General features: G+C 33.0%; 2 protein-coding genes across 2 annotated transcripts; one reads left to right on the top strand and one right to left on the bottom strand.

Moving 5' to 3' along the window:
- Positions 1–3,533: 3,533 nt before the first annotated feature.
- Positions 3,534–9,747, bottom strand: LOC134276824 (serine/threonine-protein phosphatase 6 regulatory ankyrin repeat subunit B-like). The gene is made up of 2 exons (XM_062759114.1): positions 9,072–9,747; positions 3,534–8,558 (listed from the first exon to the last, which is right to left on the bottom strand). The coding sequence occupies exons 1-2, from the start codon at positions 9,712–9,714 to the stop codon at positions 4,612–4,614; spliced, it is 4,590 nt and encodes a 1,529-aa protein (XP_062615098.1). The 5' UTR covers positions 9,715–9,747; the 3' UTR covers positions 3,534–4,611.
- Positions 9,748–17,357: 7,610 nt separating this feature from the next.
- On the top strand, positions 17,358–18,901 carry LOC134276823 (uncharacterized). Its single transcript, XM_062759113.1, has 3 exons — positions 17,358–17,558; positions 17,819–18,037; positions 18,443–18,901. The coding sequence occupies exons 1-3, from the start codon at positions 17,358–17,360 to the stop codon at positions 18,899–18,901; spliced, it is 879 nt and encodes a 292-aa protein (XP_062615097.1).
- The last annotated feature ends 5,374 nt before the right edge of the window (positions 18,902–24,275 follow it).

Genomic DNA, 24,275 nt, shown 5'->3' with positions numbered 1-24,275 from the left:
ATACAGACAACTGTTTCACATTTTTTGAGTTGGAACAATCTTGATCGAGAAAGACATTCAGAGACATTAAATAGCAAAAAAATGCATGGGTCATAATGCTTGCCTGCCTACATTAGTCCTTTCGCAGCACAGTTAAGGTTACAGTAAGGGGGCGGGGCCTAATTTGTACGGGAAATGTTTACTATGACGTCACACATAATGTAAGGTCTTCAAAATACCACAAAATGAAATTATCTGCTATTTCAAACAGCTGGATAGCTGTATACTACATACAAACTTACTATTACATGCAGTTTTGTCGTTTGTTAAATCCCCCTTAACAGTATATAAACGATGCATCGATCGCAATGCACTTGTCAATGTGACGTCATCTCGCAAAAATGACGCAGTTTGTACACAGTGAGAGGATGATCAAGTCACATTTTGTACAATGAAAAATGTCTTTGTTCTCAAACAAAATATTATTTGCAGTAAAATAAAAAGCCGTTAACTTGGATGTGATGTCTATTTTATTATTTGATTTATAAACTGTACGTGCATTCTCTAGACAAGCGATATTATCGTGTGTTTGTATGAAGATTCATTGAAAAAGTAACAGACGGGCCCTAATAAATCGATTTATTGCAAGGGCATACCCTTCATGTATCTTGTCAAAATTTTACACATAAACTCAAGAAGCATTAAGATATTTGAAAAGTGCTGCGAACCTCTTGAAATCTGGCAAATAAATTAATTATAGCTTTATTTAATGTAGTTGACCAGCAAAATATTCAACCTGCCGTCGAACAAATTAAATTTTATCAATTAAAAAAGGGAATCTATATAGGTTCGCAGCACTTTTCGCAAACAACATATAGTGTTGAAAAGGTTTATAAATTAAACTAAGATTTTTAACTTGGTTAAGCCCTTGCAATATTGAAATTTATAGATGACCTCTAAACTACAAGTATAATTGCCAAAGTCATGTGACGTCGACATCACATGACAAGTCTAAATAAAAAATCTAACTCTCCCCAACATGTAGATTTAACCACATTACATTTTTTTGATACCAGTGAATTTCTTAAAAGAATCGCCCATCCTAATAAAGTATGTATTTTTTATCTTATAAAAATCGCAGATATTTCCATTTGTAACCTTAACTTGCTGCGTTTTCACACCCCCTGCTTGAAAAGCGGGAGGGAATTTATGAATCATGATATCTGTCCATCTGTTTGTTACACTTTAGGTATACCCATCTCTTATCCGCAATTCCTCTAACACCACTGAACAAACTTTTCATAGAATCTTTATTACATATTGCCGTTGTGCTTCTATTACTTTTTCATCCTACACATATTTTGGGTTTCCCATTGCAAAACATGCACACTGCCATTATATTCATATTTAGAGGCGGTTGATTTTTTATATCACTGCTCACAGTCTTCAAATTTGTATTATTTTTTTGCTTTACACCTTTACTCATGTGTTATGAAAATTTCAGTTTCGCAGGAATAATATCAATGTTGATAAAATGTGTATTTTAACACAGCATCCTTTTAAGAGCTAACAGGTTTGTTATATAAAACTTCTCAGTGGATAAAAATATATTTCAATTACACGAACATTATACCTGGAGTACGTAAGAACTTAGTCTTTTTTAATATTGTGAAGAAAAGAGCAATACCAAGTTAAAAACAAATATTTATTGACAAAACATAAAAACAGTGGTATATGCGAGAGTTTGTGTGCGTAAAAATTATCTGGCATGTAAATGAGGTTTTTCTTTTATCAAAAATATATACTTCATTTTGTTGTTTTTAATCGCGATTTTAAGAAAACGTCGGTGTCCGTTTCTGGTTTTAAAATTTATAACAGAGAAATAGGTTTTCCCGCTTTTGGCAGATGATACTGCTGATTAAGTAAAAATACGCATGTTTCATAAAGTTTTTATGCATTAACGAATTCAATTAAACCAAGAAAATGTTCATGAATAGTTTGAATATGACTAAGTTTAACGTTTGCCGTCAGTATGTAGAGTTGTCGTTCGTATCTCTTTCAGTGTATGACGCTACACTAAAAATGAGATCCATAACGAAAAACTTTCATGATTCTTTATAATTAAGTTTAACATATGTACTTTGAACGAATTCTAATAATCAAAATAAGAGTACCTTATCATTACATTTACTTACATTATGGAAATTAGATTAATTCAGGAGAAAATGATATGAACTATTAGTCGCGGATGTTTATGCATGTTTTCTGTTGAATATCATCGGAGTAAATCAGCCGACACAGTAGCCTCGCTTTCGTCTCTATGTGATCAACACAAATTACTGCGCATGTTAAATACGTGATGACCATGGGAGATTGAACATAGGTCAACTCCCAAAAACGGACGAAATCCGTGGACAATGCCGTGTATAAATGATGGTTCAGCAATCAGTAAGAAAAAAAGTCAGTCATTTCATTTAATGAGATATTTTCTGACACATAAACACAAAATATAAAACTGTACCTGTATAAAGTATTACCTTAAAAATATATTTACATGTTCTATATCAAACGCAAACAAAACTTGCATATTTCACAATTATTTATGCCAGATTATTGCATAATCTTAGATTTTAAATTCAATTGTAACTCGTGCTATCAATTTAGATGTATAATTTTTATGTTAACTCAATTAAAAAAAATTGCACAACAGATATATTTTCAACATTCCTTCTTCCTTTCTTAAAAAAAGGGAATACACTATCCTAAATTACAAACAATAAACAATACATAATATAAAACAAAGCACTATAAACCAAATAAAACAAACAAAATTAATACACACATTTTGAAGTTCAGAAAGGAAGAAAAAACACTGATCTCGACAAATTTAAAATATGAAATAAAAAAAAAATGTTTTGGTGATATGATTTTTTACTTCATAAAATCTTTGCGTATCTTCATCAACGAATTGATATACATGGGTTGAAAAGCACATGTCCGTCAAGATGTGTACATAATAAGGAATACTTGAAATTTATTTCCCATGAACATATAATCTTTATACAATAAACGATAATTGGTCCAAACGAATTCTGATTAATCCAGTGCATATTATTGTTCGTTGTTAACATTACGGCTCGAACTCAAGTGTTGCCCGTATCGAATTAAGATAAATAAAGCCCTTAATTACATTCAAATAAATTATTATTCCCCATCTCACAGAAAATATTGATTAAATATTGCAGAAATACCGAGTAATTGCATATATTAATATTAAATAACAGACGTCATGCCTCCTTCCTGACCATAATAAAAAGAATTTATGTAGCAGCAAGACTTTGCTATCTAAAAACAAGAAGTTTTATTAAACTGGAGTTTTTATAACATACACCTTTGATTAGTAAGCCTTATGACATAAAAGTGTAAGTAAGCTTAATAAATTTAATACTGTTAATACTTTTTATTCGAAAAAACCTTATTTTGTGTCTACCTGCAAAAAATTAACTTTTGCATATTACATTTATTTTTCCGCTTTTAAATTAAAAACACCCATATCGTAATAAATACATTGTCACAGACAAAATGTCGATTTACGGTAATCACTTAAATTTAACAATAATTTTAAAAAGTTCAATGTTCACAATGTTTTAAAAACGCTATTAATCTGTGAACAGAATATAAAACACTGACCACCAGGAACTCCAGGGATAGAATCAGATACCACAGAGAAGTAAAGATCCCCTTTTGATCCGCCACACTTGACCTGAAAACTATGTAGTGATCCGGTATACAAAGGGAACGTTCTTTTGTCAAATTAAGTACAAAAACACTTGGTACAAAACATGTCTGGCAAAATTAGCTCTAATGAAATTTTATATTTGCTAAAAATGCCAAAAACAGAGTTTTAGGATTAATCCCGATATGAAGAGAATTGGAAGATTCTTTGGGGGCTTCTATCTTAAGTTCACTAGGATATGGCGAGACGACATACAGAAAATGTGTGAATAAAAGTATCTATTGGTAGTTGATAATACGTCTTTGATACAATGGAATACCGAACTGAAGGCCACTGCAAGTGTTTTCTTCTTCCCACGTGAAATTATTTGAATAAATGCGGTAAATTCCTTGTGAAAGCATCACGCTTAATTTCTTTTGCAAGCTATAATAAAAGTCCAAATCAACGTTTGCTCCATATCTCAGAACTAATGTGAACGCACTTGGTATTGAAAAACCACTGCATCCATCGTCAGAATAAAAACTGAGCACCATACTGTAGTGAAAGTTCAGTGATACTGTCATGACCATATAAGTATGATATGTACAATGGACTCTTATTGTCTTTATTGCATAAATTAAAGCAAGTATAATTTATCAATAATAATTGGACCGTGCTGTAATATCCATTTTCACAGGCTATGTAGAGTGGACTAGTTCCTTCGTTAAAAAGTTTAACCATGCTGACCATTGGAACATGCTATGTACAGTAGACTGCAGTTTCTTTTATTGCAAAAATTTACAACAGAACCTGAATTTAAAAGAAGTTCGATGGTTCAGCAATGTGAGTTTTTAAAAGCTCTCCAAAGACTACTGCTTCGACCTTTATCACATAAATAAATGTCAGCATGTAAGCTATCAAGAGAGATCAAGATCCGATTTGGAATATAAGTTGATGTCGGCACCGTTGTTCAGCAACAGTTGTACCGTTCTATCATGTTTATTTTGACAAGCGATATAAAGAGGACTAAATTCATCTTCATCACATGAATTGATGTTGGCACCATTGTTCAGTAACAGTTGTACAATGCTATCATGTCCATTTTCACATGTTATATAAAGAGGACTGAATCCATCATTATCACATAAATTGATGTCTGCACCTTTGTTCAGTAACAGTTGTACAGTGTTATCATGTCCATTTTGACAAGCTATATAAAGAGGGCTGACTCCATTCTTGTGACATAAATTGATGTCAGCACCGTTGTTCAGTAACAGTTGTACTGTGCTATCATGTCCATTTTGACAAGCTATATAAAGAGGAATGGCTCCATTCTTTTTACATAAATTGATGTTGGCACCATTGTTCAGTAAAACTTGTACCGTGTTATCATGTCCATCAAAACAAGCTATATAAACAGGACATGCTCCATTCTTCTCACATAAATTGATGTCGGCACCGTTGTTCAGTAACAGTTGTATCGTGCTATTATGTCCATTTTGACAGGCTATATAAAGAGGACTGGCTCCATCACTCTTAAATAAATTGATGTCGGCACCGTTGTTCAGTAACATTTGTATCGTGCTATTATGTCCATTTTGACAGGCTATATAAAGAGGACTGGCTCCATTCTTCTCACATAAATTGATGTCGGCATTGTTGTTCAGTAAAAATTGTACCGTGCTATGATGTCCATCATAACAAGCTATATAAAGAGGACTGGCTCCATCACCATCACATAAATTAATGTCGGCACCGTTGTTCAGTAACAGTTGTACCATGCTATCATGTCCATTTTGACAAGCTATATAAAGAGGACTGGTCCCGTTCTTTTTGCATAAATTGATATCGGCACCGTTGTTCAGTAACAGTTGTACCGTGTTATCATGTCCTTGATGACAAGCTATATAAAGAGGACTGTCTCCATCACTATCACATAAATTGATGTCGGCACCGTTGTTCAGTAACAGTTGTACCGTGCTATCATGTCCTTTGAGACAAGCTATATAAAGAGGACTGACTCCATTCTTGTTACATAAATTGATGTCGGTACCGTTGTTCAGTAACAGTTGTACCGTGCTATCATGTCCTTTGAGACAAGCTCTATGTAGAGGACTGAATCCATTCTTGTTACATAAATTGATGTTTGCACCGTTGTTCAGTAACAGTTGTACCGTGCTATCATGTCCATCATAACAAGCTATATGAAGAGGACTGGCTCCATCACTCTCACCTAAATTGATGTCGGCACCGTTGTTCAGTAACAGTTGTACCGTGCTATCATGTCCTTTGAGACAAGCTCTATGTAGAGGACTGAATCCATTCTTGTTACATAAATTGATGTCGGCACCGTTGTTCAGTAACAGTTGTAACGTGCTATCATGTCCATTTTGACAGGCTATATAAAGAGGACTGGCTCCATCACTCTTACCTAAATTGATGTCGGCACCGTTGTTCACTAACAGTTGTACCGTGCTATCATGTCCATTTTCACAAGCTACATGAAGAGGACTGGCTCCATTTTTCTGACATAAATTGATGTCGGTACCGTTGTTCAGTAACAATTGTACCGTGCTATCATGTCCATTTTCACAAGCTATATAAAGAGGACTGACTCCATGATTATCACATAAATTGATGTCTGCACCGTTGTTCAGTAACAGTTGTACCGTGCTATCATGTCCATCATAACAAGCTATATAAAGAGGACTGTCTCCATCATTTATACATATATTGATGTCGGCACCATTGTTCAGTAACAGTTGTACCGTGCTATCATGTCCATTTTGACAAGCTCTTATAAGAGGACTGGTCCCATTCTTTTTGCATAAATTGATATCGGCACCGTTGTTCAGTAACAGCTGTACCGTGCTATCATGTCCATTGAGACAAGCTATATAAAGAGGACTGATTCCATCATCATCACATAAGTTGATATCGGCACTGTTGTCCAGTAACAATTGAACCGTACTATCATGTCCTTTGAGACAAGCTATACAAAGAGGACTGCATCCATCATTATCACATAACTTGATGTCGGCGCCGTTGTCCAGTAGCAGTTGTACCGTGGTATTACGTCCTCTATAACAAGCCATGCAAAGAGTTCTGTCTCCATTCTCATTATCACATAAATAGGCTTTATCGCCGTTGTTCAATAAGCAAATAATTCTATTATTACGTCTTTCTCCAGTTTGTATATCGATTCCGGCCTCTTTAATATGATCTTCGTCATTTGCAGCAGCAAGGAATAACGGAGTACATATGTCACTAGTTGTAAACTTGTTCACGTCAGCACCAAGTCTTATTAATTCCTCTATTATTGAAAAATTATGAAAAACCGAAGCTATATGAATTGGAAACAAGTCATCCCATCTTTCCATCATTGCTGCTTTTTTATATTCTTCGCTGAGAGAATTTAGTAGGTTTAAATCGCCATTAGCACATTTAGCAGAGAAAATGTGATGTTCTTTCAACTTTGTTTCAGGGATACTTTTTATGTAAAATGAAGAAATGTCAGAATGACAGAATACAATAAGTCCGACTAAAGGACATATTTCACTTTCAAATGAATAAAGGAAATCAAGTCGTGTGAAAAACGATCTTTCAAATAATGTTTGAAATTTCGATCTGTCTTTTTCACATTTAATTTTCACAAGAAGTTTTTCGAGCGAATTCAATTTTTCCTTAAAAGAATTAATCAAACTCTCTTTCCTTAAACACGGATTGAGTAGAACATCTATAATATGCTTTGTTTGTATGTCAGTAATAAACCTGTCGACAAGATCATCAATGTACTCTACAGGAAGGTAAACAGTGAAGGGATCGCGATCTTCCTCTTCTGTATCGTCTTCTATCTTCACTCGACGTCTCAGAAAGCTACTGTCCGCGTACTGTATTGTCTCCTGTGGACAATCAACACCAAACACCAGAGTTGTTATCTCCATAATAAAGTCGTGAAGGAATTGGAAAACATGTCCGACACATTTGACGTAAGATCCTTTCAGTTCATGGAGAGTACTACGAATGACTGAAATATGTGTATTTTCTTGTATCTCACACATTCCTAAAATGTCCTTAAATTTCATTAAAGAAATATCACTTTTTACAATAGTATCGATTTTCAAATTGTTTTTGAACGCTACTATCAAGATAAGTGAGCAAAATCTTTTCTTGTCTGTTTTCTTCCAAATTTCTAATTCCTTTTTAATAAATCTGTACGGATTTTTAAAGAAATCAACCCCCTTTTCTTTGTACTTTGCCTCCCTCGAAAAAAGCTTACAAAGCAATGGAAAGTAAGCTTCTGTTTTAACTATTTCAGTAACAACCTCCTCGGATAATTTCAGATTCTGTGCATACTGATTTAAAATCGCTTTTTTCTCTTTAACAGTCAGTCCATTTTCTTCGCTGTCAATTTCTACTGCAGTGGATTCATCCAATAAATTACCTTTGACTCTCTTGTCATAAAAGACGCATCTTCTACATGATATCAATAATTTCTTTTTCTTCAAGCAAATTTCCAGTGTTTTCTCTAAACTCCTCCATGAATGATATAAAATCTCATCTAACGATTCCTTACCTAAAGGATCATTAAATACAAATAAAATCCGATTTTCTGAGACTCTGGTTGAACAGTTCTTTTTAATTTCTTTCACCTTTTCCACCGGTATGACATTCCATCCCTGCTCTTTATACTTGAGTGCGATATGTTGAATTATTGCAGATTTTCCAGAACCAGAATTTCCAACCACTGTGATAAGGTTAAGACTTTTAAGCTTTTCTTGAACCGCTTCACATGCTCTTGTAGGAATAAAGGCAATATCGTCTTCTTGCCAGTTGTTGAGAATTTCTTTTACCAGTGTGTTTTCTGAAACAGATATGTTTTTAAGATAATAAGTATAAAAAACAGAAAATAAGAAAGTGTTAAATCAAACTGTATTTTTTGGTAAAACTGTATAATTGTCCACTATGTTTGTTCTTTTAAATTCATCTGAATCTGAATTATTGTAGAAATAAAAAGGTATAAATGGAAAGGATTCTCATGCCATAAAATAGAAAAAAAAATAGGAGTATGGATTTATTATCTAATGCAAACAAAATAATATGAAATTCCATTGCAGGTAAGTTATTTTTAGATATCTTATGGTAATTTAAATGTTTTACATAGACAGAAATGCAGTTAATCGGCCTATTATGCTTAAATTTTGAATTCAATTTGGGAAAATATTAGTTAACTTACAAGCATGATAAATTTGCTCTTTTTTCTCTCTAGTTAATTTAAAAATATACAACAAGAGAAACAGATAAATGCGTGGTCAGGGAAAAGTTAACATCCACCACTTTTGATGAATGCATCGCTGTGAATGTTTGTTATAGTCACCTTTGTCTTCGGATTTTCTTTTCAATTCTTGCAAACCCTGTTCCACAGAAGATAGCTTCACCATTAAAGACTGGTTATTCTTATAATATTCCCTGAGTTTTTCTATGACTGTTGTTTCGTACTCCTCTTCTAGGGCCTGACTTTGAATATTATTCAGTCCAGCCACGTAGTCTTTCTTTGTGTACGTTTGCAGTCTTTGGCAGATATCAGTTATGACTGACCACGTGTCATCAAACTCTGTCTGTGAGGTGGACGCCGAGCTTATGTGTCCAAACATAGAGTTTCTTATCATCCTAATCCTCTCAATATCATCACCTATCGTTGTTTCTCCTACTGACGGCATTGTGTTCCCACCCCAACCTTTTGTTGGACGTGGAATCTTTGTACATATATTTCTTATCACTGTATATAACAATGTAATATCAAATTCTTTATAACCATTTGTTTTGGCGCCTATAAGACAAAGTTCTTGTTCAGGGCGTATTTTCGTATAAATTGATGATGCTTTCACTTTGTTCTGGACAAGACCAGGAGGTACCTCCATTTCTAAGACATCTCTACAGGCCTGGGTCAGTTCTTCGTTTATTACCATTCCGAGTTTAGCAAACCTAGAACGGCCGCCAGGGTCTGGTCCAGAGGTCATTCTTTTGATTTCTAGATGATCACTTCACAATCTGAAATTTTTGAATTGATCATTCAATTTTTCATTAAGTCATAAGTCCTGACAAACAACACCCGAATAAATTTTATTGATACGTTATAGCAAACTTTGTTTCTCTTTGAAAAATAAAAAAAAAAAACCTTTAAACGATTAAAAAATAAAGTGCATCCATTGATAAGAGTACCAGTATCATACATATATCGAATTGTTTATAAAGCATCCAAGTCCAAGAGGCAGGATATAGTCATAAAGAATTTGTCATTCAAATAATACTTTTCATTACCAAGGATACACAGTGGACCTTCAGATATATGGACCCAATATATATGCATGCTTTAGTATCTGGACGATTTTTCAACGAAACGGAATTTTTTAAAACTTTATTGTTTTTTGTTTAAAGGCAGAGATTATTTACCGGGTGGTTAATTCCAGTTGAGATAGGGGCTTATTTTGTACAGGTGTGAAAGCCTTGGGGGCTAGCATCTGTCTCATAATCCCTATACACAGGAAGTATTTAATACACAGTGAAATACCCAGGTGTCAAACCTAACTTGTGTTGGTGATTTTAATAGAATTTTAAAATACATAGAAGTGAAAGTTGTTTTTCTTATCAATTATTTATAGATTTATTTTTGACTGCTTGAAAAACACTTATACCCATTTAAACTAGAGGTACTGTGAGCAATGAGCTCACTAAATGATACCCCCCGCCTCCCATATGAATGAAATGGCAGTGTCCATGTTTTGCTCTGTAAAATCCGAAATATATGTCGGATCAAAATATAAAATAGGAGGTGTACAATGGCAATATGTAATAAAGATTCTCTGAAAATTTCATTAAATTTCCCTCAGTGGTATGAGAGGAGTTGCGGATAAGAGATGGGTACCCCAAAGCGTAACAGACGGACGGACAGACAGACGGTCGGACGTACAGACAGACGGACGGACGGACGGACGGACATACACATTACTATATACCCTCCCGCTTTTCAAGCGGGGGGTATAAAAAGATTTGATATTATACAAGAAATTCAAGTATTAAGATAAAAATTGTTTTAGACATTAATGCAAAGCCATAAAATAAGGGGAAAGCAACTTTTGTATTAACAACCAAATTAGAAATTAAAATTAATACCTTTATCCCGAGGATCCCATATATGAATTCAATGAAAAAGAGAGCTGTGTTAACTACATCTCACTAAAAAAAATATTTAGATTTATTCTAACCTTGATAAAGCTTTATCACCATGAAACATGCTAAAAGGAATGATAATCATTGTACTTTTTCTTTAAATGCATACTATATCATAATCCTTTCAAATACGAAAGGTATATCTAATTTATATATTATCAATATTTGAGCCTCGTCGGATAGAAATCGACCTTATCTTATGCAACGTCATAATGAGAAATAAACGAATTAAGTTAAGAAAGATTTCCCGGTATTTTTACTACACATGGTTTTCACGTTAAGGAATTTTTTAGACATCGTCAACTACAGTTCAAAGATTTTGTCTTTAAAAATCAGATCATTTTAAATATGTACTAAGAAAATAAGCAAATTTTAAATGTATTTCCCTTCGTAGAGCCTTAACTTCTTTATTGTTACCATGGATCAATGTAAACACAGGCCAGAGGAATGCCGAGTCCGATCTACATTTTTTTTTTTCAAGCAGCAGAAGACGTGAGGTTTAATCTAACACCAGTTAAAGATTAAGTTGGTAGACATATAGCAAAGCAAAATTGGCATGGTGCATTACTGAGGAAGTACAGTATATATCTTTTGTTGTAGTTCAGAGTGTAAATTTTAGCCAATAGAGGCGTATCTGGCACAGAAAATCGCACATACATGTACAGATGCAGTACGTACTATACTACTAGGCCTAGTGTGTTAACTTCATTTACTATCACCGTGTGTATTCCATCACTCAAGATTAATATATTCACAATATTATATTAGATATACTATAATATTTCATGTCGTCGAATGAATTTACGTGTAATGATTATGTCAAATTTATATAGGAATAAACCAACCAAAACAAAAACATTAGACCATTCCCAGTACAATATGTACAAAGGCCACGATTCATTAACTTTCAAAACGCATTTTTCTAACAACAATATTCAAAGAATTATCAGGAAACAAGTAATACTGGTACTGTGTAAGGCAATTTCTTCCTCAAACGGAAACAGTCGTAGACTTTTTACAGTACATTTTCCGAAGCGACTGGATTCGATATATTGCGCAAGTTGCTTCCCTTCGACGCAAAAAAGAGGGTCAACATGGGGGAATCATTTCCTTAAAAAGTTTTTTTTCTCTCTCTCTCTATCTTTTTTCTCTCTTCCATTTCTTACAGTTTATCAGTTTATTTTCTTAAATTTTGCAAGTTTATAAAATATACCGACAATGGATTATCTGTTATTTTAATTTTCTTTTACTTGGCTGGCGAAACTGTTCAAAGAGGGGCACCTATATATTGTGTGTATCATCTTGACCTTGTAGGGAGAGGGCTAAAACGGGATTTGCTGCCCAATCCCGTTCACTTTGTGTGAATAAAATTTTGTATAAATATAAAAAAAAGATGGGCCCGGTTTGTGAAACATATCCTTCTACGTCATTAATATTAAAAGAACGTATTAACTGTAAACCAAAATATTTACTTTAAAGTCGGATGTAAAAAAAAAAAAAAAAAAAAAAAACAATAGCTTTGTGAAATGTGTTCTTAAATATTCACCATAATGTTAAGTATTTTGAGCCCGTTAATACCAAACTTTTCTGCTAAAAAAATTGAAATGAGCAGGATTTCACGTGTTCGTGATTCGTGGATAAACAGGAATATAGTTTCGCTTTGTACAAGTACTTTCACATTATAACATCAAAAAGTTCTCTATATGTACATCATAAAATTCTTACACAATTCTCTTTTTTCAAGAGAGGGGGATACATACAACTGATACCCGTAACTTCTAAATCTCAAATATTTTCTTATTTGATTTTTTTATTTAAAAAAAAATCAGAATACAAATAATTATGAAATGTTTATTTTACGTAATATTGTGTCCGACTGGGTTAGGAACGGGAAAGCAGAATGTTGCCTAGATGCATACATGTATGCCGAGTGCCTTCATAAATATTTATTTTTTCTCTCTAGAGAGGAGAGTTCATGTTTTTTTTTTCTCCATTATTTTTTTTTCGGGGGGGGGGGGGGACTTCTAAAGTCAGCACATACATAAGGCTTCCTTGCTGGCTAAATATGATATAATGTATTTTAGAATCCTACGCACCCCAGCTGAATCCGACTATATATCTAATTCATAGCATTAATTATCCTTTTTAACTGATTTAATTTAACTGCATTTCCTAATAAAATATTTATTAAGAAATTTTCAATACAGTCTACATAATCAATTCTTTTTTAAACATTCAGTTTGTTTGCAATAATTGAATTATAAAAGAAAGAAAATGTGCCACATGGATTTATATCGTAATTCAACATAGCCTGTGTTTTTGTTTTTCTTTCCCTCAATATATTTCTGATACTCCAGTTAACAAAGAAATTATAATTTTTGCATTTCTGAAATTCATATTAATCTCTTCATTTTTTTCTGTTGATCTAAGATATTTTGTAAACTTTATGTTAATTCTCTTTTTCAAATGCATTGTTATCATTGTTGTGATGAGAAAAAATGAGATCACCCTTGGCTATCCGATGATGATACACTATATGCTATAAAAACATCATCTGACTTCCGCCTAAAACGTATGCATATTTATTGAATCGAGAATTTCGGCCAATGTGTATACATGTTTCCCGTGACTTTTCGCTACATGTAACTACTGTATAAATAATAATCTTTTAAAATTAGCTGACTTTTCTCATATACGAAGTAAATAATGTACGATCGATGCATTATTGTTTTATTTTACAATATTATAGACTTAAGAGAATTTTAAATTATTTACATCAAATTGATTTTTAAGGTAAAGTTAGGTACATTATGAGATATTTTGTTGATGGACACAGTGAGAAATCTTTTTAAATGGTTTACAATTTTTTTGAAAGAATCAGGGGCAGTAAGCATATATGAGCTGCCCAATATTTAAAAAAAAAAAAAAAACAGTGTTATCGTTAATATGGTTTATTTTTCATATAACGAGATGTCAAGTTTGATGTAAATAGCAATAAAATTTTCAACATTTGATTTGTAGTTGAGTTATCACGATGTGAAGTTGTGTGATTTTTCCGGAATTGAGAAATTTCCATCAAATTCTCACATTCAAAACAAGATTTAGATATGGCCGCACGCAAACAACACGATAAAAATTTGATAAATTGTTTAAAATGGCACAATAAATTATTTCCCAAAGTATCATTCTGTTGTTTGCATGCGGCCACCATGAAAAATACATAAAACGATGTTTTTCGAGGCGCGATTTTGATCGCTTCCGGTTTCGGTTTTATATTCAAATGACAGCAGCAGACGTAAACAAAGTTGGATGTCGGACTCAGTCAAAATGGACAATGTCACGAATGTGACATTAGATTTATTTAACCATTTAGCAGGTAGGGATGAATTGAAAATCAGAGTAATTTTCATTTTGCATGCTCTATTTACATGCATCGCTCAAAATTAAATCCCCTCCCAAACATATTATTGATAAAAGATTTGACATGACAGACTCCGCTAACTCCATGAACTCTGGGGGACGATAATCATGTCAAACAGTAGTATCTAAAATATATTAATCAGGAACACAGCTATCTTCTTTTAGAAAAAAATAGATTATAAAGAGTTGACTTAATCATCGATTCTCTTTGATTTAGGGCCTAATGTTCATGATTCATGAACCCTCGATCGGCCGGTTGATCTGCATGATTAGTCGCGTTTTATCAGTTGTGAAAATCTTTACATATACGGAAAATGTACATGTATAAGTGCATCTAGTATGTATAGCATCCATGTAACTTGCCATTTTGTCATCCTATATTCTGGTTAAATGTACGCACAAGCTGTAGGGGCATGTAGCTGTAGACGTAGTATGCCGGGATCTCTGATCGAGTGATGGTCAGCTGAAGTGATACTTAGGTAATCGGGCAAGAACGTTTTTATATCACTTTCAATCGATTTGGCATTAAAATATAACTATATTTTTTGGCCTTTTTTGTCAAATTCATGTTCAGTGTTTTATCAAGAAATTTTGCTCAACATATTTTTCTGTTTGAGTACAAAATGCAAGTAAAGCGAGTCTAGAGCGTTTACAAGTGCACAATAGCTATGTAGGTAGAAATAGTCTTTGGACTGGGCCTTTCCGACTTTTAGCGGAAAAATCTTTACATATATGGAAAATGTACAGGTATACGCCATTACAACTCCCCCTTTTGTCACCTATCTTTGAAATGTACGCAATGCATGGAGACCTTTCATCTGCGGAATATGGAGTTCAACTTTATTCAATGTAATGATATTACCTAAAATATACCATAGAAGGTTTTTATATATCACTGCGTCTACACTATATTTGAACAAATAGGAAGATGTATAAATTTTTAACATCCGGTGATGTTAAACATGCCAGGTTGTTTTTCCTCCTCTACAAATACAACCGAGATGATGCGATTGACAAGTGCATTCAATAATTCAAGGGACTTTACTCTGGTACCTGTGCAAATGTATGGTGTGCCATAACAGTCAAAAACATAAAAAAAAAATGGTACGAGGTTTTTTTTTTTTTTTTTTTGTTTCTTTTTTCTTTTTTTTTTTATTAAAACGAAATTTAAAAAGTTAAGTTTCTTTAAAACTAGCTAATATCACTAAATCTAATTGATGTTCTTTGAAGAATGAATAATGTAAATTCTATTTTTCTTGTGGGGACAATGTATTTTTTAAAACCAATTAATTAAAATATTATTAATGTAAAATTAACCTTTTGTAAGTAATAAAAAAAAATAATTAGATTACCTTGGAATATTATAAAGTAATTGAAATCACCATTTAAATAAAACAAAAATGTTTGTCATTACATTTTTTTTTTGTTTTAATTTAGATTACTCAATAATGCCTTTGCCTCTGAGTTTTATTCATTAAACTCAAATAGGTAAATCAATAATACTGCTATTTAAATTGATTTCAAGAATGAATTAATTATATATTTAACATAGCTGGTAACATTAACCCTGTATTTATTAGTTAAAAATATTATTAGTATACTATATATGCATTATACATTAATCCTTCCATAATTATTGACAAAATGTTATACATGGTAATATTGGTATTTGTGGACAGGAACCCCCCACCCATCCCCACCCCGATATTCAACCCTGGGGCTTATTTGACATTTTTTTCACAATTTATATTTAGTACACTTCTTTAACTTTTAATTGCTTCTTTCATATATAAACCCCAAAATTTTGCTGCAAAAAAATAAAATACCCCACTATACATTATAAGAGAGATCCTTATAATTGGGGACAACATTTGCATACCTGTGAATATATATAGTAATTTAATTTTGATATTAATATTTAAATTGTAGAATGCCTGGAGATGGCCCAAAGCAACATCCTTGTATATCTTGTGGGAAAAGAACCAAAGCTGATCAAAGACGTTTCATTAAGCCTGGATCTTCTGAATCGTACAAACTATACCTTCAACATTTGGGACTTTCTGTTAATTGTGAAAACTATGTATATGTTACATGCCTGAACTGTTATACAAAATTCTACAAGTCCACAAAGAAAACTTCAAAAGAAACAGAGCAAGATTATGAACCACCGGCAAAGTCTCTGAAATCAGATGTCAAAAGTCCGAAACATTATTCCATTGCCCATAGTTTCTTCAGGAAAAAGTCACTCATCCTGTGTCATATGCAAGAAGAGGACATCAAGGTCCCTCACCCTGTCTGCAGAGAGACGTCATCATATATTCATTTTATCAGGACACCTTCTGCTGTCGGGTGCACGGTGCTGCCGGTCCTACTTAGCACCAGACTTTTCTCTGAGAGACGATGCTATCAGATGTCTGGAGAACTCATCTTCTGGTTCCAGGTCGGTACATGACACCACCTACTTCAACAAAACAGACATTTTTTCTTTGATTTCAACAATAAGAGCAGCAGCAATTAGAAATAAGAAAAACAGATTAGACTTTGACAGCAGCGATGGCCTTTCTGATGAAGATTATGTGAATTTAACAGGAATTTCCAGAGCAGATTTTGACGATGTGGTGTCGCATGTGCAGTCGATTAGAGCTACGAAGAATCGCAGCATCAGAGCCTGTATTGCTCTTCTACTGGTGAAACTACGGACTGGTCTTTCCCATCGAATGCTATCAACACTCTTCAACATTGAAAAATGTGGTGTCAGAAGGGCAATAACAACAGCCAGGAGAGAACTTTCTGAGACTTTTACTCCTAAATATGTGGGATTTGACCATATCTCAAGGGAAGAGATTATCCAGGATCACACGACGCAACTTGCGAAGGAGCTGTTTGGCAGTGATCTACACAATCCAGCTATTTTAGTCGTGGACGGAACCTACGTTTTTATCCAAAAAGTAGTAACTTCAGGTTCCAGCGCAGGTCGTACAGCCAGCACAAAAACCGACCTCTAGTCAAGCCAATGGTTATAGTGTCTACGACCGGCTACATAATATCAGTCCTTGGACCATATTTTGCAGACCAGAAAAACAACGATGCGAGCATCCTGAAGCACAACATTCAGTCCAACATGGAGAACATCAAAGATTGGCTGCATCAGGAGGATGTCCTCTTAGTCGACCGTGGCTTCAGAGACTCAATCAGTTTCCTTGACAGCTTGGGAGTCAGATGCCAGGTGCCCGCCTTTCTTCCAAAGGGCCAGAAACAACACACAACCAATTTAAAACTCTTTTTTTAATCAAAATTAAAAGAAAAAAAAAGCTTATAATTATTTATATTTCAATCTTATACACTGTTATAGTATATTAATAATAAAAGTCAGTAATAATTGACATGCTCACAATGTAAACACTTAATTAAGAGTAATTACATTTTTTGTACCCAAGTTTACAATGTATATATATTTTTTAATGTGTTTTGCAGGCCAATACTTCGAGACTGGTCACCAAAATCCGTTGGATTGTTGAGTCGGTAAATGGACGACTGAAACAGTGGAAGTTTTTGCAAAATGTTGTCCCGAATACCCAGATACCCTTCATCAGGGATTATGTGTGCTTGGTTGCAGCTCTCTGTAATAAGTACAGACAACCCTTAAATGCTGGAAACCCAGAAAATGATGTGATTTTAGCCGCTAAAATGAAGGTAAGGACATGCCAGTATTTGTTTCATTCCTTTTTTGTGAATTAATTAATGTATACAAATTGTAATAATTAATTTAAAATCTCTATTAAATTATAAGAAATATTGTGTCAAGTAATTTTTATTGTATTCATTTTAACTTTCCATTATTTTACTCAGTGGAAAAATTCATTGTTCATGTATTTTTATGTTCATGTGTTTTAGCTATGCCAGTATAAACTACTGTACATATGTCTTATATTGAATTTTTCATTACACTTGTGTCCAAAGTAATATTGAATTTTTCATTACACTCGTGTCCAAAGTTCAATAACGTTTTTTTTTTTGTTTATTAATTTATGCATGTATTAATAGCTCATATGTGATTAAATTGAAATCTTAAGTAAAAAAAAAATTTCTCTTATATAGTACTTAGCCTCTCAGACAAACAAACTTCAGGAGAGAGTGGAGTCTGAAGGACTACACAGAAGAGTCAAGTCATGGACCCCAATCAATGCTGCTGATTCATTGGACTTTCCATGTCTCTCAGAGGAGGATCTGTGTAATTTGACTATTGGTGTTTACCAGTTAAAGCTGGCTAAGGGGTACACTGCTCAGCACATGGATGAAGAAGGTGATTATGTCATCATGGTAAATGCTGATATTCCTGATGTTCTGCGGATAAGGATCCAGAGTCGACATATTTCAAGTAAACAATACCTTCTTTGGATAGAGCACTCAGAGGGAGCTGTTACTGGTTGGTATTGCCAGTGTCGTGCTGGAGCAAGAATTGTCGGGGCATGTGCCCATGTGGCCTCAGTTTTGTGGTTTCTCGGCTACGAGAGACACAATAACTTTGCAGTGAGACCATACTCAAGACTGGGCTGACTATCTTGAGGATGCAGCTGTGCTTCCTGACTCCTCAGAAAGTGATATGAGCGCCACTGAAGAGTGACAAGAATTGTGCCATTGATTTATATCCACTACATCATATTACAAGTTGTAAATATTGAAAGATTAATTATGTACCTTGGCAAATGAAATGATTTGTTATTATCATTTGATTACACTTCATGAATTATTGTTATCAAAATTAATATACTGATGTAAAATTCATAATGCATCACAAAATGTTTCTTAGATAAAAGTAACTATTTAATACAGTTTATTATGCAATGTGTTGATTTGCATATTGATTTTTGTTAATTTAACATGACTATATACAAGTACTTGTTATTTTTTGTAGTACAATGTAATTACAAAACCTTTCCAGACAAACATGTACTAGTATAACTAATTCTTTGATGCTTAATTCATTTTTATGACATTGTGATAAACATTATCTTATTTAAGTAAATGTAGTGTATAAGGTATGTCAGTAGTGTGATGTTTAAAGTCTATGATCTTTTTGGTAAAAGTATAGGTGGATGTTGGGAGTTCTGGAATTTGTTTATGCAAAATGAAATCCCTTATTCTTATTTTTGTCAAGTTTAATGAATTGTTATTAAAAATGTTAGTTGAATACATTTCTCGTTTGTTCACTTTGAGCATTCGAAGTCTTTTTATGTTAAATACATAAAATAGTACTTGTCTTTGAAAAATTAACATTTTTCTGTGAATTCAAAATAATATAAACTTAGAGGTTTTTTCTCATTTATAGTTTCTGATAGAGTTAATAGGATTTTATTTAAAATATTTTTCTGTAAAGTACATATTGTGAGTGGAGTCCATTAGACATCTTAAGTTCCCAGGTATCTGATTTTGAACATAAAAACAACTTTTTTACATTAAAATCCGTTTTTTACCACTTTTAGCTAAAAAAATAGTTTCTATTCACATGATAAAGATCATTTCTGATGTATTTGTATTAAAAATCCATATTTTATTTCTTTGATTATATTTACAGAAGAAAAAATTATTAAAAATTTCCAGAATCAGTGAAAATTGTGTTATTTTTGTATTGACCCCAAAATGGCTTAAAAGTGGTTTATTCGTCAAAATATGTCTGAAAAGGGGTGATTCAATCAAAATTCTTTTAATATTTATAATATTTTGTCCATTATGGTTGGGGCATATTTAGGGTCTTAATGCCCCTGATTCTTTCCGTCAGATGGAAGGTTAAATAGTTCCCTATGTTAAGGTTTACAACTACATGTCCATGTATTTTGCATGCAACAGATATAGATTACCCGTCGATAATGGCTGAAACCTTGCCGACTCGGCGTTCAGCAAAAATCAATCAATCAATGATCTGTATACTGTTTAAAATGATATTCTATTAATTTTACTTATTTATTTTTGTACATTATGGATAATAGAAATTTGATAAAAAGACGATCGGTCTTTATTGGGAGGGGGGGGGATAATGAAGGCACAGTAGAATATGTCTGCAGTAGAAACAGTTTTAGGAAAAAAATGCTAATAAAATGAGCCATCTTTGAGACACAAGGCTAGTATCACACCGTGTTTGATTTCACGTTATCATTATATACAAATTGATGTGATTTTTTTTTTCCAATTTAACTTAAGAAAATTTATCGTAGCATGATTTTAGTTGTGATTTTATTGGCTGCATGGTTCATGTATTTTCTGTAAGAAACGAGGTATTTCTGAGATCGACCCCCTGTACATTTGGACTTGATCGCATTGGTTTCTTTATCCTTTACATGGGGATTACGTAAAATCAATTAAAGTGTGTTTACCAACTCGCATGCTTTGAGGATACAGGCTTTTTCAAACGTAAAATCAGCATACATGTAGATCTATATTTTGTTAATTGAAAGTTTAGTTGTTCATAGAAACGAATTTGTCGGTATGAAAGACAGAAAAGTAGAAATTAAAAATCTTCTTTTTTTGGGGGGGGGGGGGGTATTCGGTTTTTAAAGGATCTAAAATACAGTTTACACAGTTTTTGGGATTGTAGATTATGATCAACTATTTTTGTCATTAATTAAGCATTTTGTATAACTAAGACATGATGACCACTTGGATTGCTAATCGATGACAGGTGCCCCAACTGAAAAACTGAAGAAAAAACATGACGTCACAATTGAATCGTGAAAAAACTACGATATGCTCAGAGTTAATTTTGCAGACATACCAGTTCTAAAAAGTAATAACTTTGTTAAAAATGAAGATATTTTTATTCTGTTTTCAGTTTTTGTCGTGATTTTACATGGACCACTAAAATACACAAAAATCTCAAATTCGATAAATTTTGCCATAAGGTCGATTTCTATCCGACGAGGCTCATTTATTGTTCATGGTAATACAGTTTCTGTATACGTGTACGATTTTCTGAGCAGTAAACATCAAAGGATCAAGTTAATTAGAAGGTAACCACGAGTCCCAAACAAGATGAACAGGGTATATACAGAGATCAGTAACTAAATGTCAATCAAGTTCCATCATCCGATGATGGACCTTCATGCACTTGATTTACAGGGCTACCCAGACCAGGTATTTTTGAAGGCGGTGCTTAAAATCTCTGCCTTTAACTGGTAATATAGTTATACAGTCGCGGACAAATAGAATAGAAGCCAAAGCGTCCGGATAAACGATACTCACTGTATATATTTTTTGTTTCAAAGATTTGTAATATGAAAATATGATCCATATTTATTCAATAACTTAATAATTTCTCAAATAGCACTCAAATTAATTATCTTTCCCTTAGGTTATTTTGACTCAAGCCATTTAAAATGAAAATTTCGATATTCTCTGCCTTGATCCTTCAAGCAATGCTCTACAAATGCTATTCGGCACTATCCATAATTTGTTTTTTTTTTAAAGCTTACACAATTGGTTTCCTCATTTAACTTAATGTCTGAAGGATATTGTAATGTAATATCTATCTAATTTTTTAATTGTTCAAAACAATTTCGAGCACTGTTTTCCTTCTTTCCAGTCATATCTCTGTGAAATAAATTCAAATAACACATGAATGTAGAATTTGTTTTATCACGTGCCACAATTTCCGTGTCTTCATAAATAAATGGATAACTTCTTGCTTTGTGAGTGATCAAAATATCTAGAGGTACATTAAATCAACCAACTTATCAAACGGAATTCACAGAGTACACGAAACAAGACGTATACCTTGTATAACGAAATTACTCATAAAGCTGAATTCAAAATGGTCAAGTTCTTTATTGCTTATATCATTTGAAATTGTTTTTAAAAAATGGGAGAAAATATAATGGGTTTTGTATTGGATTCTTAATGAAATCATTAAAGCTAAAGGAATTGTTATTTTTTGTTCGACATTTTTTGTACTGCATTTTATTTAATTTGTTGTTACAATTGACAAAATAGAAATTCGTTATACCGGGGAGAGTCTAAACTTAAATAAGAGCAAGAGAAAAGAATGCAAGAAAATTTGTGATCACAATCTCGGGAGGTACAATTAAAGTTACCATAAATTAAGACTTTTAACTTGAAATATTACATTAGTCTGAAAAAATATTTTTTTTAAAAATAAGGATACGGTTTGTTTTTAATTGAACACAATTATATCAATTGGATCATTATCATCATTTTAACATTTAAGGCAGAGGACCAGTTTTCCCTTTTCCCTTTATTCATCAAATATATCCCAAAGCTGTAAAGTTAACATCTAACGTTCTAACGTTTTAACATCAAACATCCGAGGTAGCCTAGTGGTAGAGTGATCGCTTCGTGATCGGGAGTTCCGGTACGATTCTCGTTCCCGGCGCCGCGTCAAACCTAAGACATAAAAATAGGTAGTGACTGTTCCTTCGCCAAGCGCTCGGCAACAGAATTGAAAGTCACGGGTCTTTCGGATATCACCTTAAGGAGGCTGGCGGGTCAAAAATTAAATCTTAAATTAACCACCAGATTTAACTTATTTTTTTTAGATATGGTATATTAAGCTGTCAACTATCATTTGGCAAAGAAAAAATTGATATATTTTAGTTTAAAAATTTTATCATTTTGTGTATCTTTATATGGAGCTCTCCTTTTAAAGGAGATTGAAATAGTCTAAAAATGGCTGCCACCCCCTAGCCTCGTTAAAAACGTGAGTCCCGTGTCACGGTAGGCGCTGGCACGATAAAGAACCCTAACTGCTCAAAGGCTCTGAGTGCCAAGTATAGGTCTAAATTTGAAGCCCTTCGCTGGCATACGGGGACGTCTCCATACGAGTGAAAAATTCTCAAGAGGGACGGTAAACAATATACAATCAATCAATCAAAAAGTAATTTAAAATTATTAGTAACATTTTGTAATAATTTTTCTATTTTTAATCAACATGTTAAGAGGTACAAATGTTTTATTACTATTAACACATGCAACTTATGTTATCTTTACGTTCTTTTAGTAATTTTTAAGCATACTTAATGGATTGTATAAAAGTATAATTAACAAAAAACATTTTATGGATAAGTGGTGATTAGAAACTTGTAAGCATTCCTGACTGTTCGATAAAATGAAGAAATGTACTGAAATAAATATTCCTAACTGTTATTGATTTTTTTTTATTCTTTCTTTTGTTCCTTTAAATGTTTAGGTGTATAGTGTTAACCCATCACACTTCCGATTAAATAAGAGAGAAAAATAAAGTTTTGATTTTACTCTAATGTGTCTGATGTGATTTAGTTCCCCAATTCTTTCCTGTTTTACGTTCTACATAGGTCACGTGATTCATACAGAAAGATTATAGTAGATGTTTTGTAAGTCTTATTCCTTTCAAAGTTTTTGTTTGATGAAATTTTTTGATATAAGTTAATAATTAAACTAATTTCTCAGTAAGTATTTTAAATTGAACAACCAGATATATATTTCCTTGACATGACTTTTGACAGATATTCACTGCTGAACCATAGAATCAAATAATATGCGGAAACATATCTAAAAATAAAAACAAAAATCCTATTTATTCCATGAATAAAATATCTACCGGTATTTAACTCTTTACAACTTATTGACCTGTTATGCAACATACACTAAATGTTCACGTCATAGAAATAAAAATTTACCATTTCCCCACAAGCACATTTTGGCGAGGTACACGTTTCTCTAAAGTTTTGCGTAAATACTATTATAACGTGATATTTTAACACAAAAATAGCCTTTCTAATTTGATGAGATTTTGCAACTATAAAAGAGAAGGAAATTGACATTAAATTTTCGATTAAATGAACTTTTTAAAGTGCGTGAAAATGCGTGATTGCGGGGAAACGGTAAATGCGTGATTTTGCGTCAGAAATAGGGAATGGTTTATGCGATAAAATGCGTGACTGCG

Source organism: Saccostrea cucullata, unplaced genomic scaffold, assembly GCF_032062105.1.
Source record: "Saccostrea cucullata isolate Sc308-1 unplaced genomic scaffold, CSIRO_AGI_Scuc_v1 ctg7120, whole genome shotgun sequence".
Lineage (NCBI taxonomy): Eukaryota > Metazoa > Mollusca > Bivalvia > Ostreida > Ostreidae > Saccostrea > Saccostrea cuccullata.
Note: the sequence above shows the minus strand (reverse complement) of the source record. Positions and strands in the feature narration are given on the sequence as shown.

What these genes read in the sequence shown, in the direction of transcription:
- LOC134276824 (XM_062759114.1), bottom strand. Translation starts at nt 9,714, where the DNA reads ATGACCTCTGGACCAGACCCTGGCGGCCGTTCTAGGTTTGCTAAACTC. An exon ending in AAGAAAATCCGAAGACAAAG is followed by an intron (nt 8,559 to 9,071) that starts GTGACTATAACA and finishes TATCTGTTTCAG; the next exon opens with AAAACACACTGGTAAAAGAA.
- LOC134276823 (XM_062759113.1), top strand. Translation starts at nt 17,358, where the DNA reads ATGGTTATAGTGTCTACGACCGGCTACATAATATCAGTCCTTGGACCA. An exon ending in GTTTCCTTGACAGCTTGGGA is followed by an intron (nt 17,559 to 17,818) that starts GTCAGATGCCAG and finishes TGTGTTTTGCAG; the next exon opens with GCCAATACTTCGAGACTGGT. An exon ending in TTTTAGCCGCTAAAATGAAG is followed by an intron (nt 18,038 to 18,442) that starts GTAAGGACATGC and finishes TCTCTTATATAG; the next exon opens with TACTTAGCCTCTCAGACAAA.